General features: G+C 52.6%; 2 protein-coding genes across 7 annotated transcripts in view; one reads left to right on the top strand and one right to left on the bottom strand.

Moving 5' to 3' along the window:
• Positions 1-5264: 5264 nt before the first annotated feature.
• On the top strand, positions 5265-7439 carry Csf3 (colony stimulating factor 3). 4 transcript variants are annotated; one of them, XM_028755158.1, is made up of 5 exons: positions 5265-5359; positions 5442-5614; positions 5964-6071; positions 6198-6344; positions 6611-7439. In XM_028755158.1, exons 1-5 carry the CDS (start codon positions 5320-5322, stop codon positions 6767-6769), a joined length of 627 nt encoding a protein of 208 aa, XP_028610991.1. In that variant the 5' UTR covers positions 5265-5319; the 3' UTR covers positions 6770-7439. The 4 variants fall into 4 exon arrangements, with proteins under 4 accessions (XP_028610991.1, XP_028610992.1, XP_028610994.1 ...); XM_028755159.1 differs by having other exon boundaries at positions 5320-5359; positions 5442-5623; positions 6611-6769; XM_028755161.1 differs by lacking the exon at positions 5964-6071 and having other exon boundaries at positions 5320-5359; positions 6611-6769.
• Positions 7440-8419: 980 nt separating this feature from the next.
• Med24 (mediator complex subunit 24) overlaps positions 8420-12232 on the bottom strand; it is a 24894-nt gene continuing 21081 nt past the window's right edge. For all 3 annotated transcript variants that reach the window (XM_028755111.1, XM_028755112.1, XM_028755114.1), the window contains 7 exons: positions 11332-11596; positions 10846-11027; positions 10550-10640; positions 10085-10184; positions 9269-9349; positions 8924-9072; positions 8420-8817 (listed from right to left, as the gene is read on the bottom strand). In XM_028755111.1, coding sequence (XP_028610944.1) covers positions 8701-8817; positions 8924-9072; positions 9269-9349; positions 10085-10184; positions 10550-10640; positions 10846-11027; positions 11332-11596 — 985 coding nt within the window. In that variant the 3' untranslated portion in view covers positions 8420-8700. The remainder of the gene's footprint in view (positions 8818-8923; positions 9073-9268; positions 9350-10084; positions 10185-10549; positions 10641-10845; positions 11028-11331; positions 11597-12232) is intronic.

Here is a 12232-nt window from a genome sequence, read left to right as displayed (position 1 = left end):
GTATCAGTTACTACATAGCACTGTTGACAGGCCTGGTGGCTTTATTTTTCTTGGCGTCTTAGCCCCAAGTGTGATCAGGATCCAACGAAGTCAAGGTGAGGCAAACTGAGGTCAGGAGGCCTGGGCTTGAGGCTCTCACCCTTGGGTAGATTAGTGAGTGCCCTAGGCATCTATGCTCCTGTCAGCAAGGAAAGGACTAGACTCTGGCCTCCTGGCTGAGTCAGGAGTCTGAACTTGCCAGTGGCTCGAAGAGGCAAACAGAATGGAAGTCGGTTGACAGTGTGCATGCTCAGAATCTCGGTCTGATTCCCAGCATACACAAACCAGGCTTGATGGCGCAAGCCTGTTACCCAGCATGGGATCAGGAGTAAGCAAACTGGGCTACATGAGACCCTGCCTCAGAAAAGTCAAGAACGAGCAGCTGACCTCTGGTGCTGTGAACAAGAGAGCAAAGCCTGGCACAGTGGGACTGGCGTTTGCCCAATGTGTTGTGAGAGATGGCTGAAGACAAAGAGTGGGGGAAGAAGACAGGGCTCCCCAGCTCCTCAGCCAATCCCAGCACTGATGACTGTGCCCCCACCCCCACCCCATCAGTGCAGTTAGGCCTGGATCATGGCGCTGTCCCCCGTCCCTGCTGAGTTCCCCATCACCTGAGACAGCTGACACTGCCTCTTGCTTTCTACCCTCGCCTTCCACCTTGCCTGCCTATCTGCCTCACTGGTGTAGATCTGCGTCCCTGCTCAGGACCACCTAGTCATGTTTTTCTGCGCAGTGGTTTGTGGGAAAGCCTTGTCTTGCCAGCCTGTCTGTAAGCTCCTGAAGAGATGAGTCTCTTGCGGCCACTCTAGTGCCTGGCACAATACTTGGCCTGATTAAAGTATTGTTAGTTGGGGGAATCCACACTGACACACCGACACACCTCACCAGCCTCTGATTTCAGCACACCGACACACCTCACTAGCCTCCGATTTCAGCACACCGACACACCTCACCAGCCTCCGATTTCAGCACACCGACACACCTCACCAGCCTCCGATTTCACTCACAGGTTTTGGGCTTTGTTTTGGTTCCTGGTCCTAGCCCTGGTCACAGTGACCCAGCATCATTAGCTCCAATGCCACCCTAGTGCCATAAAATGCATGAAGTTGCTTCTGTGAGGTGGGACTCCCACCGGTCCTCCACTCTTCCAGATGATCTTATCCTGTGTCTGTTCATGCCTTAAGTGTTCTATAGTTTTGTATTTTGAGAAAAGGTCCATGTTCAGTTGGGAACTGGCTACATAGACCAGGCTGGCCTTAAAATTCCAGATAGCAAGGAGGTTGACAGAAGAAAAAAAAAAAAAAAAAAGGCTCACAGATTCAAGAAGAGGAAGAACCAGAACATCTTAGCAAATTGCTCAACTGTCTGGAATAGTGACAAACTCCAAGTCCTAAACTCACCAAACCAAGAAAGGGTTTACTTTGGATGGGGTGGTAACCATGAGCCTGTGGGACTTACTGGGCATTACCCTAGATGCTGGGCAGGGGGAAAGCCATAGGCCACTGTGATTGCTATATATACAGCTGCGTCACAGGCTCAGATTATATAATATGAAAAAGAAAAAATGCTCATTTACAGTTCACAAGGAGGTTAGAAAGATGGCTCCCTGGTTAAGAGAGCTTGTCGCTCATGCAGAGGACCTGGCTCATCACTACGCACAACGGGGGACCCAATGCCCTCACCGACACAGAATGCATACACATATATACATATGCATATGCATATGCATACACATATACATAAACAGAGAAAACACTAATATACATATGTAAATATTTTTTAATTAAGCCAGGGATGTAGTTCAGGGTGGGGTGCCTGCTTAGCATGCCAGAAGCCCTGGGTTCAGTCCCTAGCCTTAGGGAGAAAAAAAAATCTATCTTTCCAAGCCTTTAGTGGAGTTAACAGCAAGGGTTTCTGCAGTCAGCCTCACACAAGCCACCCTAGCCTCTGGGCTTCTTCAGTTTAGCCCCTGTGTGACTTGTCCAGGGAAAAAGGCCATTGTTCTTTAATCTTTTTTTCCCCCATATCATATAGCCCAGGGTAGCCACACACTTGCTTCATAGCTGAGAATAACCCTGAGCTTCATTGTTTTTATTGGCCTATACTAATTATACATAATTACAGGCTCCACTGTAACATCTCCATAGAGTACATAGAACGTATTTGGACCATATTAGCTCCTCATTCCCGTCCTTTCCTTCCTGCTGGTCCTCTTCCTCCTCATGGCCAGTTCCGTCTATTCTCTTATGTTTTGGTGATCAGTGAACTTTTTTGGAGTTCTTTTTGTTGTTGTTTCAAGAAGGGGTTTCTCTGTGTAGCCCTGACCGTCCTGGAGCTCAATCTGTAGACCAAGCTAGCCTCAAACTCAGAGATCTGTCTCCCTCTGCCTCTTGGGATTCAAAGCATGTACAGGCAGCGTCCAGATCAAGGTTCTTACAATATCATGGAGGATGAGTTATGAGAGGCATGGGTAACTTGCTATGGCTACTGAAGAAAATGTCTCTTCTTTCCCCAGTGACCATCAACTGCTTATAAATCCCCCCGGGAGGTAGGGGCCCACAGGCCCAGGCTCTTGCAGGAAACCATCAATCACACCGGTGGGCTGTGAGCTCAGTACAATGGACATAGCCATGCCTTTTTCAAGAAATCTGCTGTTGGTGAGGTGTGTCGGCTGCACAGCCCTTCCTCCAGTCCTGCATGCTTTCCCTCCTCATCCACAGCGCTCACCGGACTTTGGATGAGGTGATACAGCTCTCTCAGTAACAGCTGAGCATCCAGTGGTCCTGTCTCAGCACTTTGACCACTACAAAAAGAAGCTTCTCTGACCAAAGCTGACAAGTTATGGCAGTAATAAACATGATCATTCAGAGGGCAGTTGGACAAGCATCTCGTGTCTGTTAACAACAGCACTAGCTTCCCTTCTGGGTCCCATGACTTCCCAGGCATAGACACAGAGCATAATCATAGCACTAGGGTGAGCTCCGTCCTGTGGAGCAGGCCTCAAATCCAATTGCGAAGCCATTAGTTATCCCTATAGACAAGCCACTGTTGTGTGCCGGAGACCCTGGGCTCAGTAGTGCAACATGAGAACACGGTAGCTGAGTAAGCTATATCCCAAACGCTGCCCTCCAGACTTTATCCACTGTCTAAGGTGCCCTCTAGCTGGTTGGTGCAATAGAACAGAGAGGGCCTGGGAAGATCGCCTACGAGTTCTGAGACCCCAGGCGAGGTCCTTTGCTTCCTCAAGGCCACTCCTCATCTGCAGCCCACCAATTGGTTGACAGGACAAAATGACCGCACCATAATGATCCCCAACATCCCCACCACCACCTACACCATGGCTCTCAACCTTCGTAATACTGAAGCCCTTTAACACAGTTCCTCATGCTGTGGTGACCCTCAAACATAAAACTATTTCATTGCTACTTCATAACTGTAATTTGCTACTACTATGAATCATAATGTAAATATTTGATATGTAAAATGTCTGTAAATATCTGATATTTGACCCCTGTGGGTCCTGAGTTTCTGACATATAAGCTGTTGCCAGTTAGCATGTTTAAGAATGAAATCTCGCCTGTGGGTGGTACACGCCTTTAATCCCAGCATTTGAGAAGCAGAGGCAGGCAGATCTCTTGAGTTTGAGCTCAGCCCGGTCTACTGAGTGAGTTCCAGGACAGCCAGGGATGTCGAGACATAGAAAATATGTCTTGAAAAACCAGCTGGGCAGTGGTGGTGCATGCCTTTAATCCCAGCCCTTGGGAGGCAGAGGCAGGTGGACTTCTGAGTTCGAGGCCAGCCTGGTCTACAGAGTGAGTTCCATGACAGCCAAGGCTATACAGAGAAACCCTGTCTCGAAAAACCAAAAAAAAAAGAAAAAAAGAAAAAAAAAAGAAAAACTAAAACCAAACCAAACCAAACCAAACCCAACCCCAGAATGAGAATCTCTTGCCCTGTCCTCTCAAGCAAAGAGGATATGTAGTTGTTGGTCATCACATCTGTGTCCACTAGAGGGCACCCTAGCCCCAGAGATGGCCCCGCCCCACCAGGTATGCCTCAACGTCAAAAAATGTCTATATTACTTGGCCCAAAAGGTGGGGGTGAAATAGTTCAGAAAGTACCAGCTTAAGATGCCATCAGTCAGACAAGGGATCCCTTCCTCCTTTTTAGGCAGTAAAACCCTGTTGGGACTGAGACAGAAACTGGGATGTCCCTCCAACTCTACTTCCCATGATTGGGCAAGGTATTTCCCTTGCTGGCCCAGTTCACAGGGTCGAAAACACCAAGGTCTCTCCCAGAGCTGACACTGGACAGAGTTCTAGGATTGGAGATGCAGGTTTTTCTTTTTCATCTCTGCCTGCATCTACTCAAGCCAGCTCACACTACTGCTACATGGTGAGCAGAGACCGTCGGGACACTGCATGTCCCAGCCCCTGACGCCAGATGCCCAGACTCCGAGACAGCAAGATAATCAGCCAAGGAAGGCAGAGAGGCAAGGTCAGGTGAGCAAGGAGCCCCAAAGGGTCTTGATTCATTCAAGACAGACATCCGGTTTCCTCTGGCCTCTCTGCCAGGATCCAGGGGCTTAAAGAAATGAGTCATAATGGGGGTATTGGGGAGTTCCCGCTAATCAGTCTGGGACAGAATGGCCTGGACCATCTTATTTTTATCCGAATGTGGGGTGGGCACAGACAACAAGACCCTACCTAGGATGCTGTGGAGGGCTCCTGGCACTGCAGTAGGCAGTCACCTGGAAGTTTATGGGTCTGAAATGAAGACAAGTTCTTCCTTTTCTCTCAGAATGTTTGTCCCAGGTATGGGTGACTTGAGAATCACAAAGGAAGGGCAGAGGGGTCTACCCAAGCACGTCTGCCAGAGGATGGAGAGACAGGAGCAGTCTTGACTTGACCTGGGGGCCTGAGGTCCCTGCTATCCCCTCCAGCAGCTCAGCCTTGTTGGACAATTCAGATCAAACATTCTGCAGCAATTCAGGCCTGGGTGTGGCTGGAGGAAAGGAAGAGAGTTTGGGGGGGGGGGACAAGACGTCAAGGAAGGAACAGAGATTCCCCGATTTCACAAAAACTTTCGCAAACAGCTTTTCCCCAACCCCCTGCATTGTCCTGGGCGATCAACAAATTTGCATAAATCCTGGGAAGTTATTACTAAGCCTGAGTTGCCCCAGTCCCAGGTAATTTCCTCCCCAGCCTTGATGGGTTTATGTATAAAGGCCCCCTGGAGCTGGGCAGAGCCCAGAGCTGCAGCCCAGATCACCCAGAATCCATGGCTCAACTTTCTGCCCAGAGGCGCATGAAGCTGATGGGTGAGTGCCCTGGTTACCTACCCTGGGTGTGGACTGGAGGGAGGTTGGAGCAAGTGCCTCAGACCCGTCTGTTTGCTCCCAGCCCTACAGCTGCTGCTGTGGCACAGCGCACTATGGTCAGGACAAGAGGCCATTCCCCTGGTCACTGTCAGTTCTCTGCCACCATCCCTGGCTTTGCCCCGAAGCTTCCTGCTTAAGTCCTTGGAGCAAGTGAGGAAGATTCAGGCCAGTAGCTCGGGGCTGCTGGAGCAGCTGGTGAGTGGGGTTGTGAGAGGTGTGAAGGGAAGGACCTGGGGGCTGGCAGGAGTGAGTGCAAATGGGAAGAGGGCAGGCTAGGGACACACAGGGTTTTGTCTAGTGTGTACAAGAGCCCGAATCACACCCTCAGAATACTGACGGAGACATTGAGGAAGGGAACATGGGGCATGAAGGGGACAGGGGAAAAAATGAGTAGAGACAGCAGTGGGACCTCTGGATAGGACAGTCCTTAGGGTTCCTAGGGAGGTAGGGAGCCGAGAAGCCAGGTGGACAGAGGAGCCAGAGGACCTGAGCTGGAAAACCAGCCTGGCCCAGGTAAACACCCCCAGTCTCCTTCTGTCTACAGTGTGCCACCTACAAGCTGTGTCACCCCGAGGAGCTGGTGCTGCTTGGCCACTCTCTGGGTATCCTGAAGGCTCCCCTGAGCGGCTGCTCCAGCAAGGCCCTGCAGCAAGTGAGTATTTGGAGAAGGAGGACCAGAAGGAGGAGGAGGATAAGAAAGGACTGCATCCTAGTACTGGGGCTCCTGAAGAGAGGGGGTATCCCAAGGCATACTGCCTAACCCTCCTATTGTCCCCAGATAAAGTGCCTGAGCCAACTCCACAGCGGGCTCTTCTTCTACCAAGGGCTCCTGCAGGCCCTAGCGGGCATCTCCCCTGAGTTAGCCCCCACCTTGGATATGCTTCAGCTGGACGTTGCCAACTTTGCCACCACCATCTGGCAGGAGGTGAGGACCATCTGGAGGGGGTCACGGCAGCATGCCTGGGTACCCTGGAGGCTCTGTATCTTTTCAGAGGCCTGTGTATGGGAAGACACCCCTTGCCCCCTACCCCATTCCCTTCAGGCTGAGAGGCAGACTGTCTAGAGACAGACTGGGGTGGGGTCTGGATTCTACTGTTAACATTAACGAGCCCCACAGGCCGGCTTACTAACTCCCCAGCACTCCCTCACTTGAAGGAAGGACTGATCCCTGACTTCATCTCCTCCCCACAGATGGAAAACCTAGGGGTGGCCCCTACTGTGCAGCCCACCCAGAGCACCATGCCAGCCTTCACTTCTGCCTTCCAGCGCCGGGCAGGAGGTGTCCTGGCTACTTCGTACCTGCAGAGCTTCCTGGAGATGGCTCACCAGGCTCTGCACCACTTGGCCTAGACCTGTGTAGAAAGCCCTTTCCAGATAGTTTATTTATCTCTATTTAATATTTATGCATATTTAAGCCTACTATTTAAAGACAAAGAAGAGAAAATGGAGCTCCGAGCTTCTAGATCCTCCTCTCCACTTCTGAGTTTTGTTCTCCTGCTTGGAGCAGAGAGAAGGCTCTTGCGTCCTCCTGTGGAGGGCAGGGAAGGAGATAGGTAAATACCAAGTATTGATTCCTGCTGATGCTCCCGACACCCAGTTCTGTGGTGGTACCCAAAAAAATCAGTGAGCTCCACTGTGCTGAGGCACTAGTCTCCGGGGCCCAGGCAGCATCTGGTGGTCTCCCTCCTGGGGGACAAGATATCCCTGTTTAATATTTAAACAGCAGTGTTCCCAAACTGGGTTCTTACATCCCTTGCTCTGGTCAACCAGGTTGCAGGTTTTCCTGTCCCCGTAGGAATGAAGTCCCTAAAGAAACAGTGGTGGCCAGGTTTGGCCCTTTAATTGGCTGGATTCTTTTTTTAGGGCCTTGCTGGCCTGGAACTTGGAGTGTAGGAGGGAAAGGTGGGAGGAAGCCTGTGGGGAGTGCACGACATGGAGGAAGGCCTACCTGTCTACCCTCCCTCTCTACCCCACGTTACTGTAACCAAGCTTGCGGATAATAAAGTGTTTGTGTCCAGTACATGTTCTTCTTCTTCCTTCTTTGGTGTGGCTAATGCCTGGCCAGGGGCTGGTGCGAGAGGCCAGATAGAGAAGGTGCTGGGAGAGGGCGGGACACCCTGGCTAACCCTGACCAATCCTCCGGGTGCTACTCTGTACGGTCTTGAGCTGTGTGACAGGGACACAGCACTAAAGATGCCCACACGGTCCCTGCCTATAAGCCACAGCTTCTTGGGAAAGAAAACGAGTTGACGGATCATACATCAGTGGGAGAGGCAGCCTGGGAGTGGCCAAGCTGCAGCCAGGGCACCCTGAACATGTGCACAGGCCTGGCCTCTTCACCACCTATGAACAGCCCTCTGCAAAGCTGCCCACTGGGTAGGATGACATCATGCCTTTTACAGACAGAAAGCTGAATTCAATGTGACTACTGGATCAGAACTCGGGTTCTGGGGTGGCTGGTTTCCCCTCAACAAGCTCTATCTCCCCACAGTCTCCTGCTTGGCTCACTTCTGAGCTAAAGAAGCCTAAGAGTAGGGAGGCACACTTCAGCGGATGGTCAGCTGCAGGCTCCCCTGTGGTTCAGAGCTACCCAAGGCCAACCTGTCACTTCCGTCTACACCTCAATGCCTCCCACCACCTCCCTTCCCACAGCCTCACAGGCCCATGTCCCTTGACTCCAGAGTATGGTGGACAGAGTCCTCACCGTCAATCCCAAATAATCTGGCAGGAACACACACTGAACTCTGGGCCAGACTTAAAGACTATACAGAGCAGGGGCCTTTCACCAGAACGTCTTTCTATGGTGGTGCTGTGGTGCCGCTGCGGAGTCCTTACCATTGCAGTGGAACATGGACAACGAGACCATGAACAATGCTACGAGCCTCTCACACCTCTCCTCCCCATCACAGGACTACAGCCCTCCCTGGCCACCACACAGGAGACTGCAGAGAAAAGACACTGTCCCCACATGAGCAACAGAGCCAGAGCCACCAACAGCACTTGATAGCCACAAGGATCTTTATTTACAGAGGATCCAAGGGTTCCCCATTCATGGGTTATAAAAATAAACTTATATATACATGGTGGCCCTGTACAGTCCTTCCTTGAAGTACAGCACTGCTAGAATTGGGGCAACCAAAGGGACAAGGACAGAAATTACAAAAGCAACTGGGAGATGAGTAGGGCCATGGTAAGTCAGAGCAGGAGTGGGGAAGGGCTCACTCTCCCAGCTCCCTGCTTGGATGCAGGGGTTGAACCCACTGCAAGCCACTCCGAGCTCCTCAGAGTGCAGCGATGGCTTTGGCAGCTATCTGCCGACCCAGGGGCAGGCTGAGGTCCGTGATGGCCAGAACCACCTTGGGGCTGGACATACCAGACACCTTCACCAGTTCCGATACCTGCCACAGACAGAAGAACGCAGGTAGCACCTGGGCGTAACACCGGAAGAGGAAGATCCCCCCCCTTTCTCTGTGGCTCCCCCTGCAGCCACCCGGGGCCACTCACGGTGGTGAAAGGCATGAACTGCAGAATGCTGCCCCTGCTGTCCTGCTCCAGGCAGTCCACACACTCCTCCATGAACCACTGCACAAACTGGGTGTGGGGGCCGGCGGTGCGCGAGCCCAGGACGGAGGAAATGAGCAGGAACAGGTTGGCTGTGCAGAGGAGAGCAAGACGCACAGTTCTAGAACAGCTCATACAGCAGAGGGAAGGCAAGAGGCGGTGAGCACCAAAGGTAGCAGGCGGAAGATGGCAGTAAAGAGGGCTGAATACACTAGGCAGATGGTCAGTGGTGAGGGGGCAAGAAGGTGTGTGGAGGTGGAGCAGGATGTCCCCTCTGGAAGGACTCACCCAGGACTCGGTTCAGAGGGTCCCTCATGTTGACTGTGTGGAGCTGGGAAGCTGAGAGGGAGGTGTTCATGGAGCGGTCAGCTGTGCAGTGGGAGGGAGGGCACTGCATCAGCTCTGACTCCAGGGAGCCTTACCTGTCCCCATCAGGGAGTCTGCTGCACGAGGGAACAGAGGAGCCGGAATCTGGGGAACCAGGTCTCCTGAGCACCCTCTGAGACCAATCCTGGCACTCTGTGACTTACACTGCCTGGCCCACTCAGAGCTCATCTTACAAACACACATTCTGTTTGCTAAGGGCCTATCTAAGGTCATAGGTCATAGGTGGGCAACCCAATATCTTTCCTTTGCACAAGCATGTGGCTTGGACCCTGGTCCCTACAAAGCTCCAGAGGAACTTCTAGGTTCAAGAGAAATCTCTGGAAACAAGAAAAATTGGATGCCACACTAGAGTTTTTGGCAGAAGGAAGTCTGTCAGCAAGGATGACATGGGCTGCCCTCTGAGAAGGAAGGCAGCCCCAGGTCGCAGCCTGGTGGGGCCTGTACTCAGCCACAGGGCATGTCTCTGGGTTAGGAAGGAAGGGAGAGTAGATGAGTCACTGGTACAAGCTGTGCCATGCTAGTTAACACACTGGGTGCCTCCCTCGCCACCCTTTCAATGGTGACAAGCGAGAAACACCTGTGGGGTTTGGAGGGACCTTGGAGGAGAGCTTCAGGTCCTATCCCCACTGGCAGGCAACAGAGCCCGCCCTAGGGACAGAGAGGTGTCCCTAGGAAGGAGTGAGTCCTCGGCAGGCCCATGACACCCCAAGTGCTCACTGGGACTTGACAGGATGTTGGCGTCATCCTCATTGGAGCTCAGGAGTCGCATAAGCTTTGAAGGCTGCATGTCCTCCACAGGGAAGAGGCTGATATAGTCCTGGGGGACAGGGAGTCACTGTCACACACCCGACTTTCAAAGTCTCCAGGAGCTGGAGAGAACTGGAGGGCAGATCTGACTGGAGAAGTGAGCGTCCCACAGTCCTTGGCCAGCGTTACCAGTGGTAACCCTTTCCATACCCGTGATCAGAAAAGGACCCTCCCTCATCAGGACTCTCGGGCACTCAAGCCACTCCTCCAGACCCTGACCAATCAGACAGGCCACTCCTCCAGACCCTGATCAATCAGACAGCTCAAAACACAGGCAACTTTAGCCCCAGCCTCTACTTGGGAAGGCAACTCTGTTGTAAGCAATCAGAAAATGTTTGCTGAATAAAAACATGACCAAGTCAGCAGCAGGCCTACCTCAATGTCTTCTCTGTGTCTCTTCTTCTGGCGGGAGGATGCCTGTCCCTTGTGGGAAGAGTAAGAACTCAGGGCACACCACACAGCTAGTCTAGCAAAAGGATGCAGGAAAAAGGCATAGTTAACACGGTCCTAGAAGTAGCTCCATGCTCACAGTCAAGAAGCCCCTTCTACCCCCTACTCCCACCCACAGGCCAACTTCCTGGGGTGGCACCAAGGCTGAAGTAACTGAATCTGGATGCTAGATTGTTGGGGTTCTAGGGGGAACACCAGGAAGGCTCTGGAGAGAGTCCTACTTGGCTAGTGCGGTGCCAGGAGGGTCCATAAGGCTGTGCCACTTGGAGGAGTCAGTAAGCAGCCCAGGCAGGATGTGGCCCAGCAGAACCAGGGTCATCTGCTGCATGTCCAGACAGAAGATGGAGTAGAGCAGCTGCACTGCCCTTAGCGTGTGTTCCTTGCGAGTCTCCTTCAGCAGCTCCTGAGAGGCAGGCAAGTGGTTACTGAGGTGCTGCCTGCCTGGACCCTAGGGCTCTGATGCTCTAGCCACCTCTATAGCCAAAGGTGCTTTTGACCCCAACTCCCAAGGTGCTTTCTCTGAGGTGAGGCCCTACCTCTGTCTCCCCAGGAAACCACCTAGCTTCCAGCAACTTCTCAAAGAAGCCTGGACTATCCCAGCCCTATGACGTCTACTGCCCCACCCACATGGCTGTCCACATGCGCCCCAGCTGATGGTGTCTACTGCCCCATCTACAGGCTGTCCACATGCGCCCCGGCCCGAGTACCTTAATCAGGTTGTTGCAGAACCAGTAGACGCCGCCCATGTGCAGCAGGGTGTCAAGGATGTGGATGGAGCGGCTGTCTACCCAGCCCTTCTCCAGTACCTTGGCAAAGATGTCTGTCAGTACCTCCTTGATGGGGCGCTTGGGAGGAAGCAGGTTCCAGTAGGGCATCGTGTCCACACCCGTGGACGGAAACTTGATCTGCGTGGCTGTCTGCTGTAGCACGTCCGCACACATATGTTCCAAGATTGAGTTCATAATCACCACCCTAGGGGAGGAGGGAGGGTCCATGCAGGCATTACCCCTGGAATTGGGTTACGGAAACACAGCTGAGGAACCAGGCCCACCGTATGCTGGGGGAGGACACACAGCACAGCTTACTACTGATGAGAAGCTTACTTGCCGGGCATGGAGCCTAGGAGAGGCACAGGCCAGGGAGTTTCTTCTCTTACAGGTTCTATCAATCTATTCAGATTTCTGTTTCTCCCTCTCCCCCGCCAACTTTTCCCATCCCCCAGGCCTGAGCTCTGCCAAATCAGGGTCATAAATAAAACACAATCGCTTCCACTTAAGCTGAGTACTTGGGGAAGGGGGAGGGAGAGTCCCACCCAGCCCTGGCCTCCTCCCAAAGTAAACTGTAACTTCCAGGAGAGGCCTTTAGGCAGTCCCACCAGACTCTTCCCGGCCCTGGGTAGCTGGGCAAAGTATGTACAGCCTGGAATCCTCTTGGGAGCATCTGGGGCTGTGAACACAGCTGGGGTCTGAGTACTGACTGCTGGGATGTCAAGAGTGTAGGGAAGGCAGCCTTGATGTGCAGAGCCCCTCCACCACCTGCACAAGGGAGCTAGGATTCCCACTGTGTGTGTGTGTGTGTGTGTGTGTGTGTGTGTGTGTGTGTGTGTGT

This window comes from Grammomys surdaster, unplaced genomic scaffold (genome assembly GCF_004785775.1).
Source record: "Grammomys surdaster isolate TR1022 unplaced genomic scaffold, NIH_TR_1.0 126048, whole genome shotgun sequence".
Taxonomy (NCBI): Eukaryota; Metazoa; Chordata; class Mammalia; order Rodentia; family Muridae; genus Grammomys; species Grammomys surdaster.
Note: the sequence above shows the minus strand (reverse complement) of the source record. Positions and strands in the feature narration are given on the sequence as shown.

Excerpts from the sequence above, each read along its gene's own strand:
- Csf3 (XM_028755159.1), top strand. The coding sequence starts at position 5,320 with ATGGCTCAACTTTCTGCCCAGAGGCGCATGAAGCTGATGG. Across the intron at positions 6,072-6,197 it reads CCAGCAAGGCCCTGCAGCAA|ATAAAGTGCCTGAGCCAACT; the intron begins GTGAGTATTTGG and ends TATTGTCCCCAG. Across the intron at positions 6,345-6,610 it reads CCACCACCATCTGGCAGGAG|ATGGAAAACCTAGGGGTGGC; the intron begins GTGAGGACCATC and ends TCCTCCCCACAG.